Source organism: Grammomys surdaster, unplaced genomic scaffold (assembly GCF_004785775.1).
Source record: "Grammomys surdaster isolate TR1022 unplaced genomic scaffold, NIH_TR_1.0 126133, whole genome shotgun sequence".
Classification (NCBI taxonomy): domain Eukaryota; kingdom Metazoa; phylum Chordata; class Mammalia; order Rodentia; family Muridae; genus Grammomys; species Grammomys surdaster.
In genome coordinates this window covers 3,470,308-3,485,360 of record NW_021620941.1, presented here as the reverse complement: position 1 = coordinate 3,485,360, position 15,053 = coordinate 3,470,308, and the positions used below count along the sequence as shown (strand labels likewise).

General features: G+C 51.1%; 1 protein-coding gene across 2 annotated transcripts; it reads right to left on the bottom strand.

Moving 5' to 3' along the window:
• Window positions 1-568: 568 nt before the first annotated feature.
• Window positions 569-8,833, bottom strand: CUNH9orf50 (chromosome unknown C9orf50 homolog). 2 transcript variants are annotated; one of them, XR_003709942.1, is made up of 7 exons: window positions 8,719-8,833; window positions 6,080-6,170; window positions 5,890-5,982; window positions 2,866-2,978; window positions 1,420-1,585; window positions 1,172-1,310; window positions 569-808 (listed from the first exon to the last, which is right to left on the bottom strand). XR_003709942.1 is itself a non-coding variant. In XM_028757149.1 (7 exons), the coding sequence occupies exons 1-7, from the start codon at window positions 6,689-6,691 to the stop codon at window positions 701-703; spliced, it is 1,128 nt and encodes a 375-aa protein (XP_028612982.1). In that variant the 5' UTR covers window positions 6,692-6,871; the 3' UTR covers window positions 569-700. The 2 variants fall into 2 exon arrangements, 1 of the variants encoding a protein (XP_028612982.1); XM_028757149.1 differs by lacking the exon at window positions 8,719-8,833 and adding an exon at window positions 6,274-6,871.
• Window positions 8,834-15,053: the final 6,220 nt, after the last annotated feature.

Here is a 15,053-nt window from a genome sequence, read left to right as displayed (position 1 = left end):
TGGCCAGAGCGCAAGAACAAGGTGAAACTCCAAAGAGGGAGGCTGGCTCCTAGGCTTCCCCCAGGGGGTGGCACGTGGAGTGATGGGGGCACCCAGGTGTATGTCAGTGTCTAGGTTAATACAGCAGATATATTCTAAGAGGTGCCTGCCACCTTGACTCAGGCCACTTCCCCATGTGGATCTGAACACTGCATCAGGCTAAGAGGACTAAGGATTACCCATACACAGGGCTCTTTTTCCTGGGCTGGGGTCTGGATACCCATACCCTCTACTAAAAGGTGGACAGAGAAACCTCTGGCGCTAAAGACAAGAAGTTGTTTACCTACTCTCCTAGGCTGAGGTTATGGCGGGGCGGGGGCGTCTGCTTCAGGCATGGATTTAGGTTTGAGGATGTGTAGTGAGTGGCCCCACCCCTTGGGAAAGCATTTCCTGGGACAAGCTGAGCCCTTAGGGTGCCCTGTCTCCCCACCCCCAATATCCTGCTGTCACCAACCTCATCCAAGCTGTGAATCCATCCTAATCTCCCCTACCCAGGAACCCCAAGTGGTCCCCAATCAGGCACCCAGAGTGGCTTTTACTGGGAGACCTAGTGATCCGTCCCAGCCACCTGGGAGGTGTGTTTATTTGTGGGGTGAAGAAGCACTCTCCTCATTGCCTGGCATGGGTACACTCCTGAGCAGGGGGGGGCTCTGGCAGGCATTCACCTGTGAGCCTGCTGCCGGTTTGTGGACGGCAGGAGGAGCTGGTAGCCCTTAGGGCGGGTTTGCTTCAGGACGGACTGCAGCACCAAACTGGGCAGAAAGGACTCCTGGAGGGAGAAGGATACCCGGCATGGCACTGCTGAGGGCACCCCAGGGAGAAAACAGGGAGCAGACAGGTCCCCTGGGAGCCCAGGTGGGAGGAGACAGGTCCGGGGGCGGGGTTGGGGGCAGGGAGGGAGCAGGTGGTTCTGCACTGCCCATGGCCTAGGCCAAAGCACAGCCCACCCACTCACTAGCCTGGCTCAAGGGCCTCCTCCCCCTCAGCTCCACACTGAGGGAGGCCAGGCCATACAAATCCAAGCCATAAACCCCATGGTGACTCAATAGAGAGGGTCCCCTACAGAGTCACTGAGGGCTGGTGCTTCGGCTGGCCAGCTGCCCTGGTCCCAGGGACAGGGCAATTTGCCCACCTGCTCCACACTGTTAGGGATGTCCAGGAAGGTTCTGAGGCCTCCCCGTGGCCTTGGGATGGTGGCCCTGGAGATGAAGGGGAGGCGGCTGCTTGTGGAGGCATCCTCAGAAAGGTAGAGCTGTGGTTCCTGAGTAGACCTGGTGGGGAGAGAGGAGCCTGTAGCTTTTTGACCCTGACTTCCAGACCCATCTACAGTTTGTACCTGGAGGACCACAACCCTCCTGCTTCCTCTACCCAGAGCCTCACGCGCGGGGGGAGTTCCAACATGAGGAGCCGGCCACAGTGTCTTGGACCCTGGGATGAAGGGCTCTGGGCAGACTGTCCAACCATCTCCCAACACTTCCAAGCACCCGGTCTGACACAGACACAGCTGGCAGAGCAGTCTGCTCACACGGAAAGATATTCTGCCGGACTGGAAGAGAGAGAGCAAAGTGAGTTCCCTGTCCCCTCCCCCAGGGAGGGGCAAACTGACATGCCTCCACCCTCTCTTCTTCCTCTGGCTGGCAAGGCTAGACAGAGCCTTGTCTCCATGGCAACCACAGGCTCCCCAGTGCCTGCCGGTTGCCTCCAGAGAAGTGCTGGGCTTTAAAACTACCTCCCTGTGCCTGTTTCTGCTATGCCACAAAGCCGAGCCTTGCCATGGTCCTGCTCCTACTCCAGCCCCCAATGGGCCCCTCTTTTCTAAAGTGGGAGGGCCAAGTACCCCACCTTGGAAGTTCCAGAGGATGCCAAGAATCTGCAAGGGTTAGAGGGAGGGGTCTCTCGGGACTAGGCGCTTTTCCTGGATTCCCAGAGGCTACCTTGGACAGAAGCTGAGGAAGCACATGGAGTCCTGATGCTATGGATATGGCCACAGTGCTTGGTCTGTCCTTGGATTTCTGGAGCATTCTGACCTCTGTTCTAGGCTACGTGACTCTTACACAACCACCCTTTGCCTCAATTTTCTCGGCAATCAAAATAACCAGAAGCCGGGAGCAATACATGCCTCCAACCCTAGGCAGCTGGGAGGTGGAGGCAGGAGGATCAGGATTTCAAGGTCATCCGGTAGGCACAAGAGCTCTCAACTCTACTCGCTGAAATTATACACTGAAGCACACACGTGCACAAAACATAACCAGAGTTGCACGTCCCTGGTTCATGTGAGTGCTAAGGGGAGATGTCTGGGGCTACCGAGTCTGGAGGATGGAGGGCAGTCTTCCTCATTGTCCTGCCTGCCTCCAGCCACCCAGTCACAAAAGTCATAGGAAGCCACTCCTAGAGCTCACTTCTGTCTGGGTTCTGAGTTTCTCTCTGGGACCCTTTCAGCTTCCTCTTCTAAGACTTGCTGGACATCTGGTCAGCCTGACCCCCAGAATCCGTGAGAAAGATGATTCGGGAAGCTGCCAAGGGACTGGGAAGCTGTGTAAGCTGCAGTGGCTGAGGAAGGGCCCTTTAATGATAACAAGGCCCAGGGAGCTATTGTTCCCTTGACACCAAGTGCCTAGTGCCACCCATCCCTGCTGCCTCTCAGGGACCTTATTGGTCCTTGAAGGGCACCTTGGCATCTTCTGAAAAGGCCAGTACAGGCACTTCCTCTGTAGAGTCGTTGCCTGCCCTGCTCTCTAAGGACCCGGAGCCACAACCTGTGATCTCTGCACTCCCGGCTAGACTTTTCTGGAATCTCAATAGATCCAGAAGCAGCTGTGTGCTCACCTGCACGATTGCGTTCCCAGTACCGAAGTGCTGTGTCCTGCAGGGTCTCGTCTGCAAATCGTACCCGGAAAGGACAGTAGCGTCTACGGGGCCTTGAGCCTTCTCCAGAGGGGCTGCAAGGGAGCACAGGTTTCACTGTGGGAACCTGTGTGCTGTGGAGACTGCTGAGGGGAGACGAGAGGCCAGGGGAGCCAGGGCTCCAGTCAGACCTTGGCCAGGGCTCGGAGAGATGGGTCAGCCATTACAGTGCATTCCTGCTCTCACAGAGGCTGTGCATTTGGTTCTAGCACCCACATTGTTGGCTGACAACTGCCTGTGACTTCCACTCTTGGGAGTGATCTGAACACCCTCTTCTGGCCTCTGCAAGCACCAGGGCTCATGTGAACACCCTGCCCCCACCCAAACATACACGAAAATAAAATATAAATCATCGAAAGATTTTGGTTGGTAGCAGGGCTCCACTAGTCACAGCAGATGGCTTTTTCTGGTCACCACGTGACACATTTCATCCCACCAAACCCAAGCAGCACCCATGAAGCCCCATCACTATCTCAATTACAAGTGAGGAAACAGAGGCACAGAGATGTCTGGCCCACAGCTGCCACTCACAGACATCAGGCTAGAGGGCAGGTTTTTCACTCAGCCATCAAGAGGTCCCGACACACAGAGACCTGTCTCCTCTGTGATGGATATCAAGCCAGCCACGGTGCGGCACGTGGGACGCTTGGGAGGTGGAGGCAAAAGGATCAGGAGTTCAAGGTCATCCTTGGCTACCTAGTGAGTGTGAGGCAAGCCTGGGCTACGGGTTGACAAATAAGCAGATAAAAATAAAAATAAGGAAATCATGGTGCCCCACCCCTTCCTCAGCACGGGTTTGAAGAGATGGGGCGGATTGCAGGAGCATCCTGCCGAGGGTATGCCGGGCGGAAGAAACATCTCTAGCTTCGGGCTGTCAGTCTCGATTGTGCCACCGAGGCCGTATGAGCTGGGGCACACTGTCCTCAAGGTTCCACTTCTCACTTTTCTCCTTCCGGTCATGTGCTGTGTTATAGGCGGGATCATTCCGCCGTCACAGGAACTGGGAGAGTGGAGTACCCCGTGTGGGGAGGCCTGTTAATGGGGCCGTGCTGCATAAAGGGCGTGTTATATTTGTATGTAATAAAAATGTTAGACCTGTTCATTTCTCCCTCAGGGGCGGGGCTGCCAGCCTGGTGACTTGATCACTCAGAAGTGCCCCGTTTCACCTTCACCTTGAGCACACGTATTTACAAACCCAGACCCACTGGTCCTGTGCCATCCTTGTGGATACATAGGGTGTGTTTCTCATTGTCCACAAAAGCCATGCAGCCGGGAACTTGACTATAGGTGTTGGGGCTTAGTTAGGGTCACAGTTGTGTGCATGCAGAACCTCAGCTCTGCCCTGGCCACAGGGTGAGGCTTAGACATCTCTGAGGTTCTGCCTGCCAGTGTAACACCATGCTTCCCTGCCTGGGGAAGATCACTCCACCGAAGCAATCTAATGTACTGAAGGAATGTTACATACAAATAAGTGTCCAATTCTAGTCTCCACTTTCTTCTTAGTGTTCTGTCTGCACGTATGTCTGTGTAAGGGTGTCGAATCTCCTACAGCTGGAGTTACAGACAGCTGTGAGCTGCCATGTGGATGCTGGAAATTAACCCCGGGTCCTCTGAAAGAGCAGCCAGTGTTCTTAACTGCTGAGGCTTCTCTCCATTCTCCTAAGTCTCTACTTTGATCCTAGAGAAATGTGTCAGGAAGGGTTCTGAGGCTCACAGAGAAATGTGCATTGATCCATTAGTGATGTCTGCCAGGGATACAGACAGGGTAGTAATGGTATGCTTGCTCTGGCCCATCTGGTCCTTCCATTAATTAATTAATTGCTGGGCAGTGGTGGCGCATGCCTTTAATCCCAGCACTTGGGAGGCAGATTTCTGAGTTCGAGGCCAGCCTAGTCTACAGAGTGAGTTCCAGGAGAGCCAGGGCTGTGCAGAGAAATCCTGTCTCGAAAAACAAACAAACAAAAATTAAGTAATTAATTAATTAATAGAGACAGGGTCTCATTTTGTAGCCCTGGCTGTTCTGGAATCACTATTTAGACCAGGCCAGCCTCCAACTCACAGAATTGCTTGCCTAAGCCTCCTGACTGTTGTGATTAAAAGTGTACACCACCACACTCAACCCTCTAGTCTTTAAACCTCCCAGATAGTGGCCTTCACCCTGCACCTGTGCTCCAGCCTGTATAAACCTGCTGTTTCCTTCCCCTCTCCAGTAAGAGCTCTCTAGCACTTAAGTCCAGATAAACATTAGTGCAGGTTAATGTCTGGGGTCTTTCTTGGTTCCATCTCTTATTGTGTGTTCCTCTAGCATTTGATACATAGTAAAACTTCATCCATGGGCAATGCTTTTGAGATGAGAGGAGGGTCCAGCAGCAGGTGATTCATGCCTGGATCTCAGCTGAATGGCTGAATCTCAGGGTGAGTAGCTGGATGGTTATGTAGACAAACATGAAAGCTTGTGGGTGGCTTTATTTCTAGGGGAGAGATGATTGGCATCCTGGATTTATAAGTGAATAGCTATCAGGCAGCTATAACCAGAGGGAATTTGTGAGTAGACAGAAGACTGGCTGGCTGGCAGTCCCATAGTTTGGGGACAGTTATGAGTTCATGGCCATTTAGATGCTTCGATGGAGAGATTCACAACAGAAGACCTGGTTTGTGGCTCAGGGTTAGGTGCATGCAAGGGTGGACAGCTGAGTGGGTCGATGGATACGTGGTACATCCGTTAGTAAACGCCTGGAAACAAGGGAGTGAAGGAATGCTTTCCTGTTCGTGTTGGCTTGGGGAACTCATGGCTTGCGGAAATGACAGAGTGGCTCAATAGTTGGAGGTGATTGTCAGGCAAGCTGACAACCTCTGTTCCATCCCCCAAGTCCACGTGAAGGTGGACGGAGACAGTTAACGCCACACAACTATAGCACATGTGTACTCACAACAGATGCTACTCACGGATGGGCCTTTTTGGCTCTGACGAATTCACCTCTTGGGAGCCCCAGGGTAGTCTTCTCTCTAAAATTGTTGTCCCAGTGCAATGGTTGGTCCCTTGAAGAGAAAGAGGCCACAGCCAATGTAAGCAGAGGCCCACCATGGTAGCACCCAGGGCAACCCCTCCTTCATCAAGAGGGTCCCCTCCACTTACCACAGGTCTGGGAGAAATGAGCAGCTGGAACACCGAGAAGCTAGGCAGTGCTCTGGTGTACTACTCCTGGGGTTCTGTGGAGCTGAAGGTGCTGGGAGGGGACGGAAGGAAGAGAGCCCGGTGAGATGGAGAAGGTCCTCCCCTGGGAACCCCAGTCTCCGCACTCCCCCCACACCCCGCTCCCGCGGCCTCACGGTCCGCCTCTGGGTCTGTGCTCTTGGCGCGCAGCTGGTGCAGGAAGTGGCGGAACTTGTTGGGCAGCAGCTCCCCCAGCAGCGCGCCCAGGGCGTCGGGGTTGTCGCGGTCCGTGGTCTGCCGGTTCCCCCGAGTCCCCGCTTCCCGGGCCGAGCTGCTTGGCAGCAGCGGCGGCAATAGCAGCGCGCGCGCGGTCCCACGGCTCCGAGGAGCGTAGGGGGACTCGGGGGACCCAGAAGGCAGGCGCTGGGACTTGCGGTCCCGCCACCAGGAGCTGTCTGCGCCTCGCCCCGCCCGGCTGTCGAGCGTGGGCAGCAGCATCGGCAGCCGCTGAATGGGGCGGCGTGGGGTGGACCCGTCGGGATACCCCTTGGGCTTGTAGGCCGGGGTCCCCTCTACGGTCTGGGGCCGGAACATCCTGAGTCAGAGCTCAACTCAGGACACCTTCGCGCCCGGGGGACGCGCAGGGGCCAGCGGAGCCGCAGGAAGGTCTTGTGCCAGCCCGCAGGCCATAGCGCCGGGAAGGGGCTGCAGAAGCTGGCTCCGGCAGGACCCTCGCCTGCAGTGTCCCGGCGCAAAGGCGGCGAGGGCGGGGACGCCAGCCCTTTGGGGGCGGCTATGACGTTGAGGTGAGCTAGTGCACGCTGAGCGCATTGCACAGTGCAGGGCTCGCTGCACCTGCCGGCTGAAGACCGCCTTTCCTATCACTTAGCACACTTGGGAGAGGGCTTGTCTAGAATGTGCAAAAAACGGAGGGAGCGTGGCGGCCCATCCCTGTGATCTCAGCACTTGGGAGGCAGATACAGAGGCTGGAGAAACGGATCAGCGAGAGGCCCAGACTTTGATTCCCAAAACGTATTTATAGAACAGCTCACAACCTCCAGTGTCAAAGCTATCCCACCAGTTTCTTTTAGCCTCCAGTGTTACTTAGACAGGCACAGAATGCACTGCCATGCAGGCAAAACACTCATGCACAAAAAAAAAAAAAAAAAACATTTTTTTAAATTTAAAGCTATTATCAGGGGGTTATGCTTTTAATCCCAGCACTCAGGAGGCTGAAGCTGATGGATTTCTATGAGTTCGAGGCCAGTCTGGTCTACAAAGTGAGTTCCAGGATAGCCAGGACTACACAGAGAAACCTTGTTCTGAAAAACAAAACAAAACATTCAAGGCTATTGTTAAGTGTGGTAGTGCACACCTTTTAACTCCAGCACTCCAGGAGGCATAGGCAGACATCTCTCTGAATTTGTGGCCACCCTGGTCTACATACCAATTCCAGGCCAGCCACAGCTACATAGTAAGAACCTGTCTCAAAATAAACACTAAACTCAAGGTTGTGCTTGGCTACATAGCGAGTTCAAGGTCAGCTTGGGCTAAGGGAGACCCTGTCTCAAAAAACATGATTTAGAACAGTGCTTCTCAACCTGTGGGTTGCTATTCCTGTGCAGGTCACAATGACCCTTTTCACAGGGGTGGCCTAAGACCATCAGAAAACGCAGATGTTTACATTACAATTCACGACAGTGGCACTATTAGAGATATGAAGTAGCAATGGAAATAGCTACATGGCTGGGATCAGCTCGGCATGAGGGACTGTATTAGAGGGTCGCAGCATAGGAAGGCTGGGAATCACTGCATTAGCATTTTGGGTTTTGTTCCAATCCTTAACAGCCTTGAGATCCTGGCAGCCAGAGAACTTCCCCCTGAAGACAGGACAAAGCCTGCATCTGACTCTTTGTTCAATTAGTTCCTTTTGAGGAAATCTCCCTACATGGCACAATCCGTCATCCTCCTGCCTCTGTTTTCCAAGTCCTGAGGTTATAAGCCTGGGCCACCCCTGCAGCTCACACATGACTTACAGCCATGGCAAGAGGAGGCACGGGAGGGCTGGACATCCTACTGGAATTGCAGAATTCCAGTTTGTAAACTTTGATGGGGAAGCTGCTATCAGAACAAGACCAAACTGAAGATACACACGACTTTCTCCCGCCTCCTACCCCAAATGCCGACAGTGAATCTGGGGAGGAACCAAGACCATTTTTGGTGCCCCAACCCCAAGGTTGGGGATAAGACAGAGAGCCTGGCCTGGCGGTGGTGGCGCACACCTTTAATCCCAGCACTTGGGAGGCAGAGGCAGGCGGATTTCTGAGTTCGAGAGTTCGAGGCTAGCCTGTTCTACAGAGTGAGTTCCAGGACAGCCAGGGCTACACAGAGAAACCCTGTTTTAAAAAAAAAAAAAAAAAAAAAAGACAGAGAGCCTGGTAAGGCTGTAGCATAGATAAATGTCCCACCATCCAGCCTCATCCAGCCAGGACACATATTCTGAGCATAGTCCCAATGAGGGAGAAAAGGCCCCATCCCCTTCAGCTTTGACACTGGGGTCTCAGGCCTGCTCCTTCCCAAGACTGTCATCACCAAAGGTTCCTAGGTGATGTTACACTCACCTACTGGGTGAGGCCCCGGAAGGTCCTGTAAGTTTAGAGCCCCCTGACAGGTGGGCTATTTGCTGGGAGAGCCCATCTTTCCATCTGCTCCTTCTGATAGCTCCGCCCAGGTGCCTGCAGGTGTTCTTGGAGTCATTGTGATCCGACCTTACCCACAGCCACTGGGGAGCAATGGGCACTGTGTCCTGGGGACAAGGGTGGGGCTGATGTACCCTGGGTGCCAGGGCCACACCCACAGAGGCTTTGACACTCCCTGTCAGAGCAGCCCCGCCTAATCCAAAGAGGGCCACTCTTGTAGATCCCGAGTGGGCTGTACTTGACTGAGCAGAAAGCAAAGGAGGACTTTCTGTCAACCCCACCCTCCTAGGACAGGAAGAGCACAGGGGCCTGGAAATCCAGGAACCAAGGCATGTTCATTTTCTGTTTCTCTGGGCTGTATGATGTTGATAGAGTCCTTCCATGGGTACCATGGGGAAAATGGGCTCCTGTGAGTCGTGGTTGGGAGAGAGCTGGAGGACGCCTGTAGGAGGACTCAGGTTGGGCGGTGAGGGTCCAGTTGAGGCAAGTATACCCAGGTATGATCATTTTATAAATAAAGAGTGTCACTAATATGGCCAGAGGAAGCATCATAGAAGATGTATTCTGTTTTCTCTAACATTCTTCACCAGGGATGGAGAAATCTATTTCCTCAGGAAGTTAGCATATCGAGTGGAGGAGATAAGCATTTTTCTTCTTTGTTAATTTCTTCTTTTAATTTTTTAAAAAATTTTTCCTTCTTTCTTTTCTCCTCTTCCTCCTCCTCTTCTTCCCCCCCCCTTTTTTCAGGAGAGTTTCTCTGTGCAGCCCTCGTTGTCCTGGAACTTGATACATAGACCAAACCAGCCTCAAACTCAGAGGCCTGCCTTTGTCTCCCAAGTGCTGGGATTAAAAGTGTGTACCAAGCCGGGCGGTGGTGGCGCACACCTTTAATCCCAGCACTTGGGAGGCTGAGGCAGGCGGATTTCTGAGTTCGAGAGTTCGAGGCTAGCCTGGTCTACAGAGTGAGTTCCAGGACAGCCAGGGCTACTCAGAGAAACCCTGTCTCGAAAAACAAACAAACAAACAACAACAACAAAAAAAGTGTGTACCACTATAACACCACTGCCTGGCTGGTTTTGTTATTTGTTTGTTTGTTTGTTTTATTTTTTTGTGGTTTTTCGAGACAGGGTTTCTCTGTGTAGCTCTGGTTGTCCTGGAACTCACTCTGTAGATCAGGCTGTCCTGGAACTCAGAAATCTGCCTGCCTCTGTCTCCCAAGTGCTGGGATTAAAGGCGTGCACCACCACTGCCCGGCTGGTTTTGTTATTTTATGTTTTCCCTAAAACAGGGTCTCTAGCTCTCAAATTCACTAGTCAAAGATAACCTCGAGCTTCTGATCCTTCTACTAACTGAAAGGTGCCTCTGCCTCCTAAATGCTGAGATTGCAATAATGTCCAGCTTCAACTGGTTTTATGTGGTATCAGGGTATCAATCACAGGGCATCACACATGCCAGGGCAATCACTACCACCTGATCTCCATCATTATTGTATCATTATTTAAAGTGAGTATGTGGGGACCTGTGTGAGCATGTGCATGCTCAGTGCAGGTGGCCAGAAATGAACATTGGATCTGTTGGGGTCCATAGTCACCCAACAAACCACACACACACTGATCTCAGTCAGGCAGAGACAATTGAGCATTCACCCCAGGACTGATCCATCAGGGCCTCAGACTCAGGAGCTGACTGTGATCCCGAACCAGAATCCTACAGAGCTTTTAAGTCTGAGATCCACAAACATCTGTGCCAAGTTATTTCACCAATCAGGATTTAAGGATAGCGGATTTCCTTGGGAACATGTCTTTGTTATACATGTATCCTGTCCTCATTGGTTGGGGTATTCAGCTGTGGTAGGGACTTGCCTTGCTTAACCTACATGACTCTTTCTGCCAAGTAGGATGTCAGATCCCAGGGAGGTCTCAGGAACTTTACTTGCCCTTACTCAAATGGAAGTCTTACTCCAAATGGCTTCTTACATTGGTGCAGATGTCTCTCTTATGTTGGGGTCCATCCCAGGGGCAGCTTATAAAAGCAAAAACCAGGGGCTGGAGAGATGGCTCAGTGGTTAAGAACACTGTCTGCTCTTCTAGAGGTCATGAGTTCAATTCCCAGCAACCACAGGGTGGCTCACAGTTGGTGGCTCACAACCAACTGTAATTGGATCTGATGCCCTCTTCTGGTGTGTCAATGACAGGATGCTCTATACATTAAATAAATAAATCTTAAAAAATTGAAAAAAAAAAAGCAAAACTCATAAAAGCTTATACACAGGGGCGGGGCGAGAAGTGCTGCTGGGTGGTTGGTTCAGGTCCAGAGTTCTGACTTCTATTCTGACAGGTTTTTAATAGCACCAAAGCTCAGAACATACCAGAATATGCAATCAACTTGGGAATGAGAAAGCTTCCTAGTAACGGCACATGAGGAGGTTTCCTTATAACAGTAATAACACATAAAATAGCTGGCTAGACAGACAACAGCTACCCAGGCCTTAACAGGAGCCTCTGGAGCTGGAGTTAACCGGGGGTGTAAGACACCCAACATTTGCGCTGGGGACTGAACTTATCTTCTGTATGCGCTGTTAAGTGTTGAGCAGCTTTTTTGAGCAGTTTTCCCAAATCTCCTCCTCTTCCTCCTTATTCTTATTCTTATTCATTTGACTTTTTTGAGATTGTGTCTCACTGTGTAGCTCTGGCTGTTAGACTCCGGCGCTCAGCTTGAAACAGAACACCAGACCAAACGGCTCCAAAGGGGAGGGGGGTTATTCAGGGCAGAGGGCAAGGGTAGGGAGAGAAATGGGAGAAGATGGTGGAGAAAGAGGAGAGAGGAGAGAAGTGGAGGCCGGCCATGACCACGTGGAAAGAGGGGGAAGGGAAGGGAGGAAGGGCGAGGAGAAGCTAGAAGCAAGAGAGTAAGATAGAGAGGGGGAGGCAAGTAGCCCTTTTTATAGTGGGCACGCCTATCTGGCTGTTGCCAGGTAACTGTGGAGCGGAGCGTACCTGGGTGTTGCCAGATAACTGTGGAGGTGGAGTTTAGACAGAATACTAACATTCCTACGTTTTGGTTTAATTAAAAAGAAAAATTAGAAAGAGGTGACGGCGAAGCAGGAATAGGGTCGTCGTGAAATCTGGCTACTTCCTGCTGGCATTGGGGGTGACGTGTCTTTAGGGGGAACCTAGAAGAATGGGTATGGGGGTTGTTTGTCTGGTCTTAGGAGAGCTGACTGTTTCCTGCTGTCTAGGGTCTATGGAGTGAGCCATCTGAGAATAGGTCAGAAGGAACAGGTCCAGTAGAAGCAGCTGTGTGTGTGACAGGAGATGGAGCACCTGGAGGTTGTTTCTCTGGAGCTGTTCTGGATGCCCCTTTACTTATCTGGATGGCATCTATTTGGTCCATGAGAGGTAGATCTGAGTGGGTTTCCTGTAGCTTGTAAGTTTACAAAACAGATAACAGCATGAGTTAACAACACAAGCAGTCTCTAAGATGAACCTTTGTTGGATTGTATAGTGGAATATTTTAGAGTTAAGCTAGTTTATAGGAACTCAGATAATTTAGGACAGTGGGATAGTGAGAAGAGGAAATGTGGAGCATTTAATTGATGGCAGCTGAGTTTAGGTAATGAGGTAACAGATAATGTCTGTGAAAGCTTAGCTGTCAATGTAGTCAGAAGTCTGATAAAGAGTAAACAACAATCTACCAGTTATATATTATTTTTAAAAAATGACAGAGTCCACTAGCCAACAGTTCCCATGGTTTCCATAGTCTCTTGGGTGAAGTCAGTTTGGCTTACAAGCTCAGAAAACGCAGGGCTTTTTTCTGTGGAATGGATACGCGTGACATGAGAAATGACTTACCTTGATTTAGCCAAGTCATTTGACTCAGGGTATCCCATTGTGTTTGTTCACATACAATCTAGGCTGTATGTTCTAGGAGTCCGGTGTCTATCTTCTGAAACCATTTTGGGTAACTGTTAGAGGCTTTGGGCATTCTGTCAGCCATAAGCTTAAAAATACTATCAGCAGACTTCTGACAAGATTGAGAGCCATAAGGGTTGGTTGTAACTGAATAGAGTAATAGCAATAGTAAAAATCTATCAAGACAGAGCCTTTCCTATCCTGTCTTAAGTAACTTTGGCAGGTTGTGTAGGTAGAGAAAAGCACATTTTTGAATTAGCAAAGAAACATTTGACTAGGACCAGAATAAGAAAGATGGATCATATGGCTGGCAGGGGATTGGGTGGCAGTGGCAGCAGGGCGGGACTTCCTGCTAGCTCTGAAAGTCGCTGCCCAGTGTCTCTGGTGGCTAGAGTTTGCAGTGGGCAAGGAAAAGCAAGCTTGTCCCATATCACAGCAATGTTCATGTTAGTTGTTTTTGTAGCAGAAGGTACCGCTAGCACTCACTTTACAGGTCCTGGGCAGAGAGGGAGAGGGAACATTTAGGTGAAAGACCAGGAGTTAGGACTGGACGTCCATACATGAGTTCAGAAGGTGAAATGAGGAGAGGTCGCTTGGGAAGGGCTCGTAGCCTGAAAAGAGCCAGAGGTAGGAGTTTTACCCAGTCAAGGTGAAGTTCCTGTGACAGCTTGGCTAATTTCTAGGGAGGGGCTACAGAGAAGAACATCATCTACATAAAGTACAATCTTATATCTAGGGAGAGATAAAGAGATTAAGTCTGAAGCCAGGGCCTGCCGGAACAGATGTGGGCTGTCCTGGAATCCCTGAGGTAGAACAATCCAGGTAAGTTGGGTAGAAAAGTTGGTATCAGGATCTGTCCAGGTAAAGGCAAATATGTCCTGTGACTGGGTGTCTAGAAGGATAGAGAAAAACGTATCCTTGAGATCAAGGACTGAGAAATGAGAAATCCCTGAGGGGATAGTAGAGAGAAGCATGTAAGGGTTAGCTATGACAGGATGGAGGGGAACTACGGCAGAGTTAATGCGCCTGAGATCTTGAACCAGTCATTAGGTACCATTAGGTTTCTTAACTGCCAGTATAGGGGTGTTAAAAGGGGAAGAGGTAGGTTGAAGGAGTTTTTTCCTTAAGAGGTCAGCAATGATAGGCTTAAGTCCCCTGAGGCTCTGGAGAGTAAGAGGGTATTGGGCTTGGCAGATGTACCTGGTAGAGTCCAGTAACTGGACGAAAACAGGAGAATGTTAGCAACAGAGGGGTTCTGGATGTCCCAAACTCGGGGGTCCACCTGAGAAGCTTAAAAGTGCCCTGCCATTTGGGAGAGAGAGGTGAGGGCCAATGATCTGGAGGGGAAAGAAGCACTTGGTCTCCAGTGTTGACAGACAGTGGACAGGAGACAGTGTGTGGTCGAGGTAGATGGTGGTCAGCAAAGTTCCACAAGAGAGAACGGAGGTGGCAAAGTAATGGGGTGAGCAGATGGTCTGGGAGGGGGGAACAGGAAGAACACATGGAAAGAGTATAACGAAGGTAGATAAATGCGCAAGCATAGGGCATTTGTTTCCGTTTACCAGACTGCTGGCAGTGTGTGTTAAGACCTCTTAAAATAGTCGGGTCTAGCGTGCCATTACGTGGCTACTTTAGTTCATTATCTAGAGGGTACCGAATCCAGACCTTATTGCAGAGGTGTATCAATTTGGAAGGCCTCAAACCAGGCATTAATTTTAGAGATTTGAGGTTTTTCAGTAGACAACCCAGCGGGGTGTCTGTGGATACAGTCAAAGACAATGTGGTACCCACTGGGTGACGGCTGTTACCGAGCTATCAGTTGGCATCCCGAAAGAAAAGCTGGCAACGAAAAATCAAGCTCAGGCTAGATAATCAGGTTGTCATGAGAATATCTAGGGGTCTCTGTGGAGCTAGTCCGGCAGAAAATAGCTCACCTGGTTCCGGGATTTCCAGTGGAGCTGCGAGAGCTGGGGAGGGGCCGGGAGCTATTTCTGAGAGGGAAATCACCCAATGGCCAATGTCCTAGGTTGTAGTTCAGCTAGAGGCCAGTCATATGGACTGGGGCAATGAAAAGCCAACCCCTTAGCCCAGGGAAGGTTGGCCAGACCCTAGCCGGGCGTCCAGGGTTCCTCCCACCAATCGGAAACTCCTTACCAATTAAAACGCCAGTGTGTGCCGGCTGGTGGTGGCGCACGCCTTTAATCCCAGCACTTGGGAGGCAGAGGCAGGCGGATTTCTGAGTTCGAGGCCAGCCTGGTCTACAGAGTGAGTTCCAGGACAGCCAGAGCTACACAGAGAAACCCTGTCTCGAAAAACCAAAACCAAAACAAAACAAAAACAAAAAAA

What these genes read in the sequence shown, in the direction of transcription:
- CUNH9orf50 (XM_028757149.1), bottom strand. Translation starts at nt 6,691, where the DNA reads ATGTTCCGGCCCCAGACCGTAGAGGGGACCCCGGCCTACAAGCCCAAG. An exon ending in CACAGACCCAGAGGCGGACC is followed by an intron (nt 6,171 to 6,273) that starts GTGAGGCCGCGG and finishes GTCCCCTCCCAG; the next exon opens with CACCTTCAGCTCCACAGAAC. An exon ending in TGTTGGAACTCCCCCCGCGC is followed by an intron (nt 1,311 to 1,419) that starts GTGAGGCTCTGG and finishes TCTCCCCACCAG; the next exon opens with GTCTACTCAGGAACCACAGC.